This window comes from Bidens hawaiensis, unplaced genomic scaffold (assembly GCF_021521415.1).
Source record: "Bidens hawaiensis isolate Kalapana, Puna unplaced genomic scaffold, B.hawaiensis_p1.1 tig00002186_1, whole genome shotgun sequence".
NCBI lineage: Eukaryota > Viridiplantae > Streptophyta > Magnoliopsida > Asterales > Asteraceae > Bidens > Bidens hawaiensis.
The window spans coordinates 504,998-520,848 of record NW_027491117.1 but is presented as its reverse complement, the minus strand read 5'-3'; the positions used below and the strand labels follow the sequence as shown (position 1 = coordinate 520,848).

The 15,851-nt window shown below is 35.1% G+C and overlaps 1 protein-coding gene across 1 annotated transcript; it reads right to left on the bottom strand.

The window, feature by feature from the left end:
• Nucleotides 1–363: 363 nt before the first annotated feature.
• On the bottom strand, nt 364–5,567 carry LOC143609999 (RNA pseudouridine synthase 3, mitochondrial-like). Its single transcript, XM_077084604.1, has 9 exons — nt 5,238–5,567; nt 5,110–5,166; nt 3,110–3,268; nt 2,983–3,030; nt 2,791–2,871; nt 1,750–1,866; nt 1,566–1,658; nt 1,330–1,488; nt 364–714 (listed from the first exon to the last, which is right to left on the bottom strand). Exons 1-9 carry the CDS (start codon nt 5,565–5,567, stop codon nt 364–366), a joined length of 1,395 nt encoding a protein of 464 aa, XP_076940719.1.
• Between the last annotated feature and the right edge of the window lie 10,284 nt (nt 5,568–15,851).

Genomic DNA, 15,851 nt, shown 5'->3' with positions numbered 1-15,851 from the left:
AGAGCAAACATTAAAAGTGAAGTTATGTGCTGCCATACATAAAAATTACGCAACGTATACCATTTAGCGTGTCTTATTTGAACTTCGAAACTGTACGAGACCCTTACAATATTATACAATATTTACAAAAACGTCACAAAAATCATTGAAAAATGGTCTGAAGCAGCATGTATATGACGATACCAATACGTCACACAATGGCATGTAGCAACCATATGACATGATATGTACAAAATGAACCAACATCATATGCTATCAAAAACTTTTCTTAAATACATTTAAGCAAAGTACAATCATCATCATCATCATCATCATCATCATCATCATGCAATGTCTAAATCCAATTATAAACAAAAGTCTAATTCAAACCAAGAAAGAAGACATTAGATTCCAGCTAATCTTCATGTGAGAAGGCATTCGTGCCACAAATCTAAGAACATCTGGCTTAGATTTTGTTTGTTTATTAATTTCAAGATGTTTGGCAACATTAGGAACTACAAGCTCCCTACAATGTAGATGCAACAAAGGTACTTTTGAAAGCACACTTCCTTTTTGAATATCAATCCCGGCAGGCCTTCTCAACTTGTATGGTTCCCCGGATATAGTCTCGTAATCGGTTCTTGGCATTTGCTTCCATCGGCTGTGAACATACCAACCGTATTTGTAGTCCCCCACGATTGGTGTACCAAGAGCTTCAGCACAGTGTACCCGTAGCTAGGGTTAAAAAATGTAAAATATACGTCACTAATTCATGTTTGATATTATTCATTAGTGAAGTCAAGAGAAGACTAGGAAACTTTTTTGTTCATTTAGTTAAACAAACGAGAACATGAACACAAGTCTCTCTCATTCATTTACGTTTGTGAATGTTCATTTACACTCATTCATTTATGCCCGTTTATGTTCATTTCTGCTTGTTGGTTTTAACATTTGTTTATGTTCATTCGTTTATATGTTCATTCTAATTTTTACCCATTACACTTTAATCTAGTTTTATAAAATTGAAATATCACCAACTAGAATTATAGTCTACTTTTATAATTTTTTTAAGCCCAACTAATTGATGCTCACGTTCACCTTTAATTGGTGTTCGCTCGGTTATGTTTGTTCATTTATCTTCAGTTACGTTTGTGTTTGTGATCCGTTTGTTTATACTATTAGCAAGCGAACATAAAAGAACACGGACACACTCATTTTCTTAACAAACAAACATGAACATGCCCCCGTTCGACTAAATAGATAGTTTTTATAATCACGGAGATTTCTAAGAAAGGTAACTAAAGATCCCAAGTTTTTATAAAACTCACGGGTCCCTCCAATGGTTCATACCTGATGCTTATGATTGGTAAGCGGGCACAACTCGAGCCACGAACAACCACTAATTGTGGGACCAAGCACTCGATATTCTGTCACAGCTTCTTGGGAAGCTTCTAGACCACAACCATAAGCCAACATTACCCTCTCGGCTTTCCCGCCATTAAGCATAACCTGTAACAAACAATTTTACACCTTTTATTTCTTTTATAACTTAATTATTATTATTATATATAAAGAGAGATAAATACCTTTGTAAGAGGGGCACAAATGAAGCCTTCTTTTTCCTTTGGAGTACCAATAACAAGTGCCCAATATCTTTGATAACAAGTGTCATTACTTGCCTAAAGTTGTGATTATGGATATTATTACCATGATTAACCGATAAAGAAAATGTGACATTAATCATTATTATACATGTGGGTTAATGTGTACCTTAAATGAAAATTTTATCCTATTAATGTCACTAAACAAGTAATGAAGATGAGATATGCTCTCTTTTGTTCTGCCCATTAGAATAATTCCGCTGCTTTCTTTATCAAGACGATGAACCTAAACAAAACTCACATGTTTAGAATATAAGTGGTTTGGGTAATGGACCAAATGGGTTCCAGTCAAAAAGTCCAAACATGCCAATCTTAAGTACAGGTGGTATCGCCAACATCTTTTTGTCAATTTCTTCAAAAATTCATATGAAAATAATGTATTTAATATGATTACAAAATACTCTAATTCTTTAATAATTTAATAACGCACCTTAGGCAACGATCGACCTGTCACCTTCAGGCATGTAAACAAACTGAACGTTCGGTGAACCATTCGGCTGGAAGTTCATTTATGTTTGTTCGTTTAATAAACGAACGAACATGAACACAAATTTTTGGTCATTTACTAAACAAACGAACATGGACACTTGTCCCATTCGTTCATTTACATTCGTGAATGTCCGTTCATAAACCTTCGTTTACGTTCGTTTAAATATTCATTCAAATATATTTATTACAAGTATTAGTTTTAGAATCAATTTGAATTTCAAATTTAAAAACCTTTATTATGCATTTTTGTTTACTTTTTAAATGTTGGATTTAATGATTATGGCATTTTTTTTACTTTAATTTGGGAATACGATTGCTTTTTATCAGGTATTCGTTTATGTTTGATTACATACATTTGTGTCCATTTATGTTCGTGAACCATTCGTTTAGAATATTAACGGACGAACACATTCGTTTTCTAAACGAACTAATATGAACAAAAAAAACTGTTCATGTAAGTGTTTGTGTTCGTTTGTTTGTTCCGTTAAAGTTACACAAAAGAAGATGAACAAACCTCATTCGTGTTAGTTTGCTTCATTTAAGCCTTTCCTTTACAGTTTTTTTTTTTTCCTTTTTCTCCATTTTTGTATTTTACACATTTGGCCCATAATCTTTTAGCGAGGAAGAGCAATATAGCAGTAACCAATTAAAGAAGGATTACCAGTTTAGGGCCCTCATCGTAATCATAACATAATGCTGCAGCCGCTAGTGCATCCATGCTGTTATGAACAGGCAGATTTCCCTAAAATATCAATATATATTGATTAAACTTCGAGAAAAATAGCACTGAAAACAACCTAAAAATAAAAATAAAATAAAAAATAAAAAAAGAACTTTGACCTAAGGAACCAACCTTGACCGGCACATTCGGTGGCTTGTTTAGAACGAGTATTGCAGGGTCCTACAGTTTCAAAACAAAATGATCAACAAATTATATTTCAGAAAGCTACAACTGTAACAAATATTAGAAATCCAAAAACCTTGTACATAACAAGCCTTCGTAAATATTTAATTTCATCTGCATTTGGACACAAGGTTGCAGTTGGTATGGTATCAAATCTCTTGGAGATTCTAGATTCAGCAACAGATACCGAAACAAAGATTCTAGAACCCGTCTTCATGATTTCACTATGCTTAATCTGCATGTTAATGAAGTATTAATAAATCAAACTAGTAATCACATACAAAATGAGTTCAGTAGCATACACCAAAAGTTACAATTACAGGCACAATTACAGTTATACCCTCATGTTAAATGACATATTGAATAAATTCTAGGCTTGTAAACGAATTCGTTTAAGAACAAATGATCCATCACGAACAATTAAAAGGACAGGGTTTTTGTAGTCCATGTTCGTTCGATAAGAAACTGAGCATGCTCGTTCGTAAGGATACTGAGAGCGTTCGTGTTCGTTCATTAAGAAACTGAGTGCGGATGGTGTTCATTCTTTAAGAAACTGACCATGATGGTGTTCGTTCGTTCAGAAAGTAAGCGTGTTTGTGTTGGTTTATGTTCATTTGTTAATAGTATGAACAAACAGTTCATGAACATGACGAATAGGCAAAACTGAACATAGATGAAGGAACGCAACCAAGTGAACACCAATTAAAATTAAACGTGAACATCAATCTATCGTATTTAAAAAAACTAGACTAATTTGTAGCAGATCAAATAAAATTAACTGAATGTGTAATTAAAATTCAGGGGTTATTTCTTGTTTTAACTTTGTATTATATTATTTTCAATATTAGTATTTTCATTCTATATTATTATTATTATTATTATTATTATTATTATTATTATTTAGTCTATCTATTATAGATGCTGCTTAAATGTTACCACTAGTTTATTGTTCCTAGTATAGTATTTATTTACTACTTTTTTCTTTTATTTTTTATTTTATTATTAGTATTTTATTTTATTTTATTTTTTTATCTACTTATTTTTGAGTTGGGGGTCTCACTGGAAGCAACCTCTCTATTCTTAGGGATAGAGGTAAGGTCTGTCTACATCCCACCCTCCCCAGACCCTACGGATAACGTTAGTTATTTGTGGGATATGCTGGGTATGATTGTTGTTGTTGTTGTTGTTGTGTAATTAAAATTAAACTAGAACCCGTCTTCATGATTTCACTATGCTTAATCTGCATGTTAATGAAGTATTAATAAATCAAACTAGCAATCACATACAACATGAGTTCAGTAGCATACACCAAAAGTTATAATTACAGGCACAATTACAGTTATACCCTCACGTTAAATGACATATTGAATAAATTCTACGCTTGTAAATGAACCGAACACAAACAGGACATGCTCATGCTTGTTCGTTTAACTTTAACTGAACAAATGATCAAACACGAACAATTAAATGGACATGGTTTTATAGTCCATGTTCGTTCGATAAGAAATTGAGCGTGTTCGTTCGTTAGGATACTGAGAGCGTTCGTGTTCGTTCGTTAAGAAACTGAGTGCGATGGTGTTCATTCTTTAAGAAACTGACTGCGATGGTGTTCGTTCGTTAAGAAACTATGCGCATTTGTGTTGGTTTATGTTAATTTGTTAATAGTATGAATGAACAGTTCATGAACATGACGAACAGGCAAAACTGAACATAGATGAAGGAACGTAACCAAGTGAACACCAATTAAATTTAAACGTGAACATCAATCTATAGTATTTAAAAAAACTAGACTAATTTGTAGCAGATCAAATAAATTAACTGAATGTGTAATTGAAAATAAGCAAACGAACTTAAAACACATAAACTAAAAAGCATAAATGAATGTAAAAGAACGAACATAAACGAACGTTCATGAACATATTATGAACAAACTAGACTTGTTTTCATGTCCATTCATTTAACTAAATGAACAAAAAAAAATTGTTCATTTTCGTTCTTTTATTAAATAAACGAACTTCCTGCTAAACAGTTAGTTTACCAACTGTTCGGTTTGTTTACAGGCCTAACAAGATTTACCTTTTTCAAAACTTTTTCCTGTCCTTGATTCTCTGCATCATGACACTCCATTTTCACCTGAAAAACATATAAATTTTTTTAAAAAAATTATACAAAACGCTTTTATCAATAAAAAGAAATGTACTCACAAGGCCCTTGTTAAAGTGTGATTGGATGACGGAACTGATGACATCAGCAAAGTAATACTTGATCCAGCTAATGGCAGTGACACGCAAATCAGGGGAAACATTCTTTCCAGGTAGATGAGGTGGAAACAGGGGCAAAGACAAGAGCTGACGTGGCTTGGGGCCCGCTTTCGGGTAGCCCAAATGAGTTATGTTATTAGAAACTCGAATAACAGTTATGTTATTAGAAACTCGAATAATAGTTTCACCACGAGTAGGTCGTGGTGGAAACACTCGTGAAAAGTGTCTTGTTGTAAACGGCACGCGTTGATGTCGAGTGATTTTGAGCCACATCTTTGCACATAGTTACTGAAAAATCAGCAATAATGATTATGATTTTCAAAAAAACTTATACGCATAAGCAATGGAGTGATAAGCATTTCATCAAGCAGTTGGTAGGCATACAATGAATTAATGTCCAACTGCAAATAATATGAACTGAAACCCTACAATTTGAACAATTTAAGCAATACGCATCGAAACCCTATAATATTGATTAACAAAGGTTTATGATTTTAGAAAAAGTAATACACATAAGCCATTAATAATTTGCAAGTGACATGATAAGCATTTCATCAAACAGTTGGGAGGCACACAATGAATTTATAGTAGCAAACACAAATCGAATGCCTACAAAATGAACTGAAATAATCAACATAGTAGCAAACAACATTAGGGTTCTGCGCAAAACAACTTAATTTTGTAGAATTATAGATGTTTCTAAAATAAAAACTCGTATTCACCTTGTAGAAGAGATGCATCATGTCTCTCTGTCTGGTAATGGGAAGGGTTTGTATTTTAGACTACTTTTGGTGAACTCGAGTTATTACACTATCTGATAAATAAATAAAAAGATTAAATTATGTTCACGCTATAACTCGGGTTGCAATTCCAACCTAGGTCATAACCCATATTTTAATTAAATATTCTTTTGTTTTTTTCTTTTCAATAATTTGTTTTTTATATAATTTGAGTTTTATTTAATAATTTATATTATTTGACTTATTTCAAAAATCTAAAAACATAGCCTTGTTTAGTTTATTTTTATGAATGTTTCAATATCATTTTTATTAGAAACGGAGCACTTTTAAAAATATGTATTTTTTAATATTATTATATATAAAATTTTGTTTTTTTAATAGTTGTAAAAATTCAAGGTTTTTCTAATAGAATTTTGATATTATCTTTTTTAATGATTTTTATACTTAAATAATATTGTTTAAAAAATAAATATTTTTATTAATTTTACTAAATTTTATAGAATAAATTAAAAGCTAATAAGATATATGTATTAAAATAATTGATTTGGGTTGGGTTGTGAATAAAAGTGAAAAGCTGGGTTGGGTTAGGTTGTGTAGGTGGAAGAGAAAAAAATTATTTTTTATTAAGAAGTTGAGTTGGGTTGGGTTGTGAATACAAGTAGTCTTAGGGGCGTGCAAAGTTGGTTCGCTTGCTTTTTGGGCTCTATTGAAACCAATAACCGAGTTTCAGTATGGTTTAGTTAACTGGTGGTTATTTGGTTCCGTTTCTATTAATGGTCCAAATGTTTTTTATAGTCTTGGTTCCACGCTTTTGGTTCTACAAGCTTGCTTATCATCTCTTTTCTTTATTTATCTTTCAACAGCCTGGTTGTTGTTTGGTGCAGCAGTAGGAACATATGAACCTTCTTTGATTAAAGCCTAAAGTTCTGTGTTATTGTAGTTCACTGCAGCTTCAAACAATACTTTCCACTTGATGTACTTTTCCTGACCCAAAAGCCAGATAATCTTGTTAGTAGAAACCTCTTGGTCATCCGTTTGTTCTTTTGAAAATGTTTAGCAAAAACTTTGAGAAAATGTTTTTGGTATTTTTGATTTTAATATTAACAATTGCAATGAAATAAAATTACTTAAAAACATAAGAAAATTACTTAAAAACTTAAGAAAATTTCTAAAGAGCTTGAAAACTTGTAGATTTGAAGAAGCATTTCTCATATCTGATAAAACAAACAATTCTGACAAAGATCTAAACACAAAATAAATCAAAATAGTGCAAATCCTGGATAAGAACACTTTTAAATCTCCAACTGTAGTAAATCTGAAAGGAAGAAAATAGAGTAGCTAGCGTCACTCTCCGATGGAACGGTGAGCTTGCTTACGTCATCGTCTTCAACCTTGATCAAATCAACTTAAATCTACTAAAAACTTCACAATCACACCTTGAAGTAACAAAATTGTCTTTACTGAGTTCACAAAGCTCTGATACCACTTGTTAGGATCGTGATTTCGTGACACAAAATAGAATGATCGACAAGAATAAACCCGAAACCAGATTATGTAAAGACCCATTGATAATAGCCGGCGGAATAAACTAGAATCAGGATGTTGCTAATAATAGTAAGTAAACTATTAAACAGACATAAGAATTAACTCAAAAGATTTCCATCATATATTAATTGGTCATAAATGTACAACGGAAGCTTGAGGGTTTTTAGTTAGAAATGTCTGGTGCGGAGCCCTATAAGAGAATATTCATTTTGCTCTCGAAAGGTATGATAAGGGGCCATCCTTAATGATGTTTCCTAGTACTCCTTTTATAGGGGCGTCGGCATTCCTTCTAGAAAACCATTCATGATTACAAAACACGTTCAAAATAAACATAAGTGTCGCATCAGGTCTTCGAGTAAACTTTGTCCTTGTCGACCAGACATAGTAATCCTTGAGTGTGCTTGAAGCATTCCTTCTAGCAGACTTTAATTAGAATATTTTCCTAGAAAATATTCTAATCCAGTAGACTTCATTATTCATGATTGACCCCAACTTTGCTCGGATAAATCCCATGAGCAAACAAATTCTTCTTTGATCTCTTCAATCTTCACTAAGGATTATTATAAACAAATTCAGTATACTCGGGTACTGAAGCTTTGCTCGAGGTTTAACTATGCTCGAATTTTTACTTAGAAAAATTCATTGACTCCTCACAAGAATACTTGAGATCTTCCTTTATTATATCTTTGCTCGACCCACCAAAACACTTGAAGTCTTGGTTTAAGCTCAGATAAATCAAGTGTTTGCTCGAGTGCAAACGGTGCTTGATAGAAGAACATCCCCAAGAGCTCTCTAATGTTCATCCAAAATTCCATGTATTGAATATCAAGAAGTTCTTGGTCGAGGGTATCTTGATACACCTCTAGACGAAGTACAAATCAATGGATCTATGCATGCTATCGAGAATCCCGTGGAAATTATGGACCGTAAAGACAAAGAGACCAAACGGAGCCATATACCACTTGTCAAAGTCCATTGGAATTCCAAACACGGTGCCGAGTTTACTTGGGAATGAGAGGGACAAATGAAGACTAAATATCCTCATCTTTTGTTACGGTTTAATCTCTAATTTTGGGACGAAATTTCTTAAAGTAAGGAATGCTGTAAAAATCGCTTTTTTTCATATTTTGTATTTGTATTATATACCTGACCCGAGTTTGTATTCGGATTAACCGCATTAACGAAATCACGTATTTACTGAGTAACTATTGGTGTTCTCATTATTTAATGTAATTAAGTCATTTGTAACAATTATCGGACTCTAAACTCGATTATTCTGGCCTAGAATTGCATTATTCAAAGTCCAAGGGCTAGCTTATAAAAATCAAAACTAGGTTTGCCCCACACGCATCGCGCTACGCAACATGAGGATGGCTTCTTTATCACGTAGCGCGTCGGCGGTTGTTTGGTGACCGACAGCATATCCGTCGCACTACGTGACGGATCTGTACGCGACGGACCCGCTATTTGATTTTTATTAGAATTTGTATATTACTAACATATTTATATATTATAGGTCCCGGGACTTGTTCATGGTTGAAAAGGGCGAAAAACGAGCTAAAATAAGCCAAACCGGAGAGCCGAAGGATCTTCTACGAATTTAAGTCTATGGGCTCAGATTTCTAAAATCTTTTATGAATTTTAAGTTTATGGGCTCAGATTTCCAAAATCTTATACTAATTTTAGTCTTGGGCCTTAAAAGTCTATATAAGAAACCCTAAACTTAACCCTAATCAAAACCTGAATACCCTAGACGGCTTGGAAGAATTTGGGAGCTCAAGAGGTGATCTTTTGGAGGGTTTGAAGGCAAGGAATCAGCCGGTGACGTGCTTATCATCCAATGACGAAGATCACGGGTTTTATCGCCTTTAATCTTCCGTTCTTATTTATTTTCGCCATGAATTCCTTTATTATTGTTTTGTTTGATTTATGATGCTAGGCTAAACATTATAGACTGCCTAGGCTTATGATGAACCTATTTTAACGTTGTGATTTGATTCGGGATTTATTTATCGTTATGGTTTTATGATTTAGTAAAAGGTTTAATCATATTAAATTGATGCATATGGATATTTAGGATTATTTGATTAATTATTATTATTATTACATAGTTTCCTTGATTATTGTTTGTCATTATGATAGGTTGCTATTAGGTCATCTACTTTGTGTTTTTGACTATTTTATGATTGATATGCATTAAGATCATAGGAATAATAATTATTAATTAATTAAACCTAAGTGTGCTGCTAACCTAAATTTGTAAAGTGCTAGGTTATTGATAGATCTTTATTATTTGATCTTGATAGATTTAGTTCTTCGTAAGGAGTCCGTCTAGGTTTGATTATTTTATTGTTGTCTATTGAATCAATTAAATATATTAAATTGTCTTTAATTTCCGCACTGTAAGGTACGATTTTGTATAAAGGAACTAAGTCATAATTAATTAGGTGACTGTAAGGAAACTTGATTTTTAATACTGGTGTGCGTTAAAACTTATTAGAAACCCATGGGTGTCTCTTGAGAAGGGTCAGGGGTGGGTCCTGTTCGGGTTTTCTCTTAGGTGTCTATTTTACGATCCCAGTCCATAACTAAATATTTTCCCGGTTAATTAACAACTGAAATTTAGGGGATTCTATCCTAGGTAGTTTTCTCATCATCATCTGATTTACTCAAACTTGTGTTTTTGTTTATTTTACTTGTTTTATTAATTAGTTTTAATTTAGTATTTTAAACAAAACCCCACTTTAAACAAACAAATAGTCGTGTCAGTATTAGTTGAGTCTAATTAGCTAGTTACGTAATTTAAAGAGTCTCGTGGTTTCGATATCCGGACTTACTTAGCTATACTAGAGTCGACCGGTTCACTTGCCGGTTTGTAGTTTTAGTTAAGTTAAGAGTCTAGAATTATTACTTAGGTCCTGTTCATTTGTAGGATTTGGAAGGAATTCTAAGGAATGAGATTTTAAATCCCATGAATTGATATGTTCGTTTCATTAAATGAAAGAATGGGAATGGAAACTAAATCCCATCAGATCCCACATTTCATGGGATTTTAAAATCCCACCTATTTTATAAGGATTGTTATGGAAAGTAAAAACCCCTCAAAAAAAATTCAAAAAAATTAATAAAAAATCATAACTCAAAATATAAATCAAAAATAAAAAATGTGAAAAAACTAAAACGTTTCCGCCTTTTCCCTCGTTCTTCAAAAAAAAAATGAGAATGAAGAACATTCCAATTCCAATTCTAATACATATTAACCAACTAAACACATGATAGGGATTCCCAAACATTCCATTCCATTCCATTCCAATTCCAAATCCTTTAAAAAAAGTCTGTGAAACGAACGCGCCCTTAGTGTCTAGATTAGCGTTTATTTAGTTAATAAATTAATAACTACTTTTAGCACATCAAGTTTTTGGTGCCGTTGCCGGGGACTCTTGGCGATTGCGTTATTAGCCTTGATTAGATTTATTTGCTACATACGTGCTACTAGTTTTGTTTTGTGTTTGAGTCATAGAAGTTTAATTAATTTTAGTATAATTTTAAGTCTAGTTTATTTTATTTATTCGTAGTTTTATTTTCGTATTTACATAAGTCTACTCAGTTGGTCTTGTGTGCTTTTCAAATTTATGCCACATCTTCGTTCGCAAGGACCACCTCCGTTAAAGTTTGAAGCTAGTTCGTCATCACAGATCATCATAGATTCTCCACCGAAGTCATCACCACACAGTTCACCGCCGTCGAGTCCCAGAACCATTCCCGATATTCAAATGGCCGACAATCGAACCGTTTAGCAACAAGCCTTCGAGGGTTTCACCGGAGACCACTCGCCCATCTTCACCCCCGTAATCGGTAACCCTAATTCCTGGCAGATTCCCTCTTATGTCATAGCCAATCTCACCCAGAGTAACCTATTCCATGGCCGTGACGATGAAGAGGCACCAGCACACGTCAATCGTCTTACTCGTGTGCTCAGAACATTCAACTTGCAAGGTGCTAATGAAGATGCCATTTTCCTCCACTTATTCCCGTTTTCACTTACGGGTCGTGCTGCCACTTAGCTTGATTCGCAACCTGCTGGAGCATACACTACTTGGGAGGCGCTGCGCACTGCATTTATCAATAAATACTTCCCGCCAGCCAAAGCATCCGTTTTCGTGATCAAATCCACTCTTTCCACATGGAGCCGGATGAGCCGTATTATCAAGCTTGGGAGCGCTTCCTGAACTTACTGTCCCGCTGTTCACAGCATGGTCTTACTCCGTGGGCCCTTGTTGAGAAGTTTTACAATGGGCTGACATATGAGACTTAGGCTCGTTTCGACACTGCTGCTGGAGGTAACTTAATGGATAAGAAAACTGTAGTTGAGTGTAATGAATTATTTGAGAGTTTTGCCCAATCTGAGTTTGCTAAAAAGCCACGTAACGGGAATTCAAATCCCATCACTAGTACACCCTTATCCGTCCGAGGTGTGCACCAGGTCAATCTGGATACTAGTGTGGCTGCTACCTTAGAGAGCCTAACCCGTGATATTGGAGAACTTAAGGCTAAGGTAAATAAGTGTGAGTTGTGTAGAGGGGGGCATGGGACTTTAGTTTGTCCGTTGATGAGTCAGGAGCAGGTAGAGTTTATAGGAGGGCAAAATAGGATTCCTAAGGCGTTTAATGGAAATAATAATTCGAATTGGAACAATTTTAAAAATAATAACTATAATTCTAATTGGCTTCCTCCGGTGCACCCCCTGGTTTCCAATCAAATTTAAATCCTAACCGGGGGCAGGATCAGTTGTTTAGTGGGAATCAAAGTAGTCAAGATGGGAGTAATGGGCAGGACTTGAGTGGTGGTATGGGTAGGTTAGAAGAGATGATAAAGCAAATACTGGTTAGAGATCAGGAAACTCAGAAAAAATTTGCCGATCATGATTTGCTATTTAGGAATCACCAGTCCACACTTTTAGATCTTCAGAGAACCATAGGTGATATAGCCCGACGTTTAGATGAGAGACCCCCAGGTCAGTTTTCGGGTTCCACTCAGCAAAATCCGGCTGCTCAGTTAAATGCCATCTCCACTCGTAGTGGTAGGGTTTTAGGTCCAGAGAGAGGGGTTGGGAGAGGAGGAGGAAGAGTTAGTGGATGAGGAGATAGTGATCGAGACTCCTGGGTGGGTGCAACCTAGGCTAGACCCAGCAAGTACCGCACCAACCAGTGAGCCCATAGTTGTAGGGAGTGAGGAGAGGAAACCGAGAGATGTTAGGCCGTCACCACTTATAGATCATGCTCGTGTGCCGTATCCAGCCCATCTTAAGAATCAGAAATTTCGTAGAGAGTACGGGAACTTCTTAGATATGTTTAGGCAGCTTAGGATTAACCTTCCGTTTATCGAGGCCCTCCAGCATATGCCGAAATATGCCAAGTTTTTGAAAGATCTTCTTAAACAAAAGGAAAGTCTGGAGGAGCTTTCGACCGTTCCACTGAACGGAGAGTGTTCTGCGGTAGTGCTCAATAAGGTTCCGAAAAAGTTACCCGATCCCGGTGTTTTCACTGTTCCATGTTTGTTCGGTAGGGATACCTCGTGCCAAGCATTAGCGGATCTAGGAGCTAGCATAAACTTAATGCCATATTCGTTATTTGAGAAGCTAGGCCTAGGAGAACTTACACCCACCCGTATGTCATTATCTTTAGCCGACCGTTCGGTGAAGTACCCTAGGGGGATCATAGAAAACTTGCTCGTGAAAGTCAATAATTTAGTTTTCCCCGTAGATTTTGTGGTTATAGATATGGAGGCCGATGAGAGAGTTCCTATTATTTTAGGTCATCCATTCTTGCGTACTGCTAGGGCACTCGTTGATGTATTTGAAGGTAAGATCACTCTTACAGCCGGTGACGATAGTGAAACTTATATGGCTAAATCCATGAGACAACTGAGTGGTCAAGACGGTCTCATTGATCTGTGCCATACCATTTATGCGATTGAGTCTTTTATTCCGGGCATGGATCATCATCTTGATCATTTTCGTTCCGAGGATGGGAGAGAGGTCGCGAGTTCTCGAGAGTTGTTAAAGTATGATAGAGACCGAGGAAAGCAAAAGTTTGTGGAGTTTGGAGGAGTTGGAGATAAGAGAAATAAGATTGATGAGTGGTCGTATCGTGATGCAGTTTCTTGGAGGGCCATGGAGTTTTACCGAGGTGGAGGAAGCTCCACTTGAACAGCCGAGTAGTTTACATAGGAGAGTGTCTTGAGTGAAAGCTCAAGTGTAGAGTTTGTATATTTGTCCTATCTTTATTTTTGAGTCGTGTCGAGTCACTAACATAGTCTTGGAGGGCCATGGAGTTTTACCGAGGTGGAGGAAGCTCCACTCGAACAGCCGAGTAGTTCACATAGGAGAGTGTCTTTAGTGAAAGCTCAAGTGTAGAGTTTGTATATTTGTCCTATCTTTATTTTTGAGTCGTGTCGAGTCACTAACGTAGTCTTTTGTAGTTTTTCTTTGTTTTTGTGTTTTTAAGTTTTGTAGGATTTGAGCTAGAAAAATGACCCCCCATGGAGTTTATTGCAAAATTCAAGTGTGGGGATGGAGCAGCAAGAGCCGTATACTTTTATGATTATTTATTTGCTGTTTTTATTCATGTTTATTGGATGAGTTGGTTGGTTTGGTAATACTTTGAATGTTTAACATCTATCAAGTTGATAAGATATATTTTTAGATATTGTTTGTTGTGTTTGCCGATTCCGTTCATAAGTGAGAGAAAGAGACACCGTTTGCTGAGTACGTTTGGAGTTGGAGGGCAACTTTGAAAGAAGACTCTGGCATCATATTTCATGCGCATATTACCAGCTAAGTCTTTTCCATTATCTATCTTGCTAGTTTATTTTTATTCATTTTTTTTATTTTTTATTTTTAGGTTTTTAGGTTTTTGTATTTTGACTTTATTTTTATTTTTAGTCCTTATCCTTGCATTGAGGACAATGCAAAATTTATGTGTGGATATAGGACATTTGAGTCATAGTTAAATTTTAATCAGATTTACAAAAAAAAAAAAAATTAAAAAAGAAAAAGTTTTGAAAAATGTCCCTTGATTTTGTCTCTTTTTGCATTTAAACGGGAAATGAGGATATTTATCGGGAATCGGTTTTTCAACTACTAATAATATGAGATAATATAAAAGAAAGCGTACTAAGCTTGAGATGTGTCGGTAGGCCCAACTAGTCTTGAAAGGTTTTCCATTGCATATTCTTAATAAACCTAATTAAATCTTAGATTTTTTGGGTTCTCATCTCAGGGGGGACAATAAAGCTGAAATTCGATAAGGTATAGAGAGTATTACCACAAGCTGATTACCCTAAGGTGGTGAGAATTAAATACACTTTAAAATTAGCACGCCACTCTGTTTTATGAAAATAAATAAAGAGTGGTGGCGCCCCGCAAATGTTCAATTTTATACGAGCTTTAGTCTTAGTTATATATTTTTAGGTAAAAGATGCCTAAGCGCACAATAAAAAAAATAAAGGAATAAATAAATAAATAAATAAATAAAAAAGAAAAGAAAAAGTGAGAAAAGTTATGTAATAAAAAATGCCAAAGAAGCATTCTCAAAAATAGAAAAAGAGGCCAAAGTGTATATTCTAGACGAGACTGAGAATTTACGTGTTACCAAGGGGATGACGACTCTGAGAATACACTATTGGGGCTCGAATGTTTCTAGTCAATAAATATTTTCTTAGGGCATATATAGGACAAAGTCCAATAATATTTAGGGCATGCTCATACGACCTCATTTGACCTATCATCCATAATTCCATCTAAGTGCATTTTTTTCTTACCAGTAAGGGGTTCTTATCTTACGGTGATATGTTGAACCAGTTTGCTTCAACTCGATTATTTTTAATTGTCTTTACTATGCTTGAGATGGGGTAGGTGGATCTTAACTCAAAAGGTGTGAGACCTATAGGTTTTTGATATCACATGAACTTAAATGCTTAATGTGCGTGGGGGCTTGATAGGCTGGGTTTAAGTGGACAACAAAAGGTGTGAGACCTTTATTATTGTTTTGTTTGATTTTATGATGCTAGGCTAAACATTATAGACTGCCTAGGCTTATAATGAACTGTGACACCCGGTAATTTCCCAATCCTATAAACTAAGTAATCAACCTAATAATTAGGTGATTGTGAATATTATGCGCGCTATATTAGAATCAGCGCGGGCATGTGTTATGTGCGCCCTGCGCGAGCGTGCTATGTTAGAGTCAGCGCGGGCACGTTATGTGCGCCC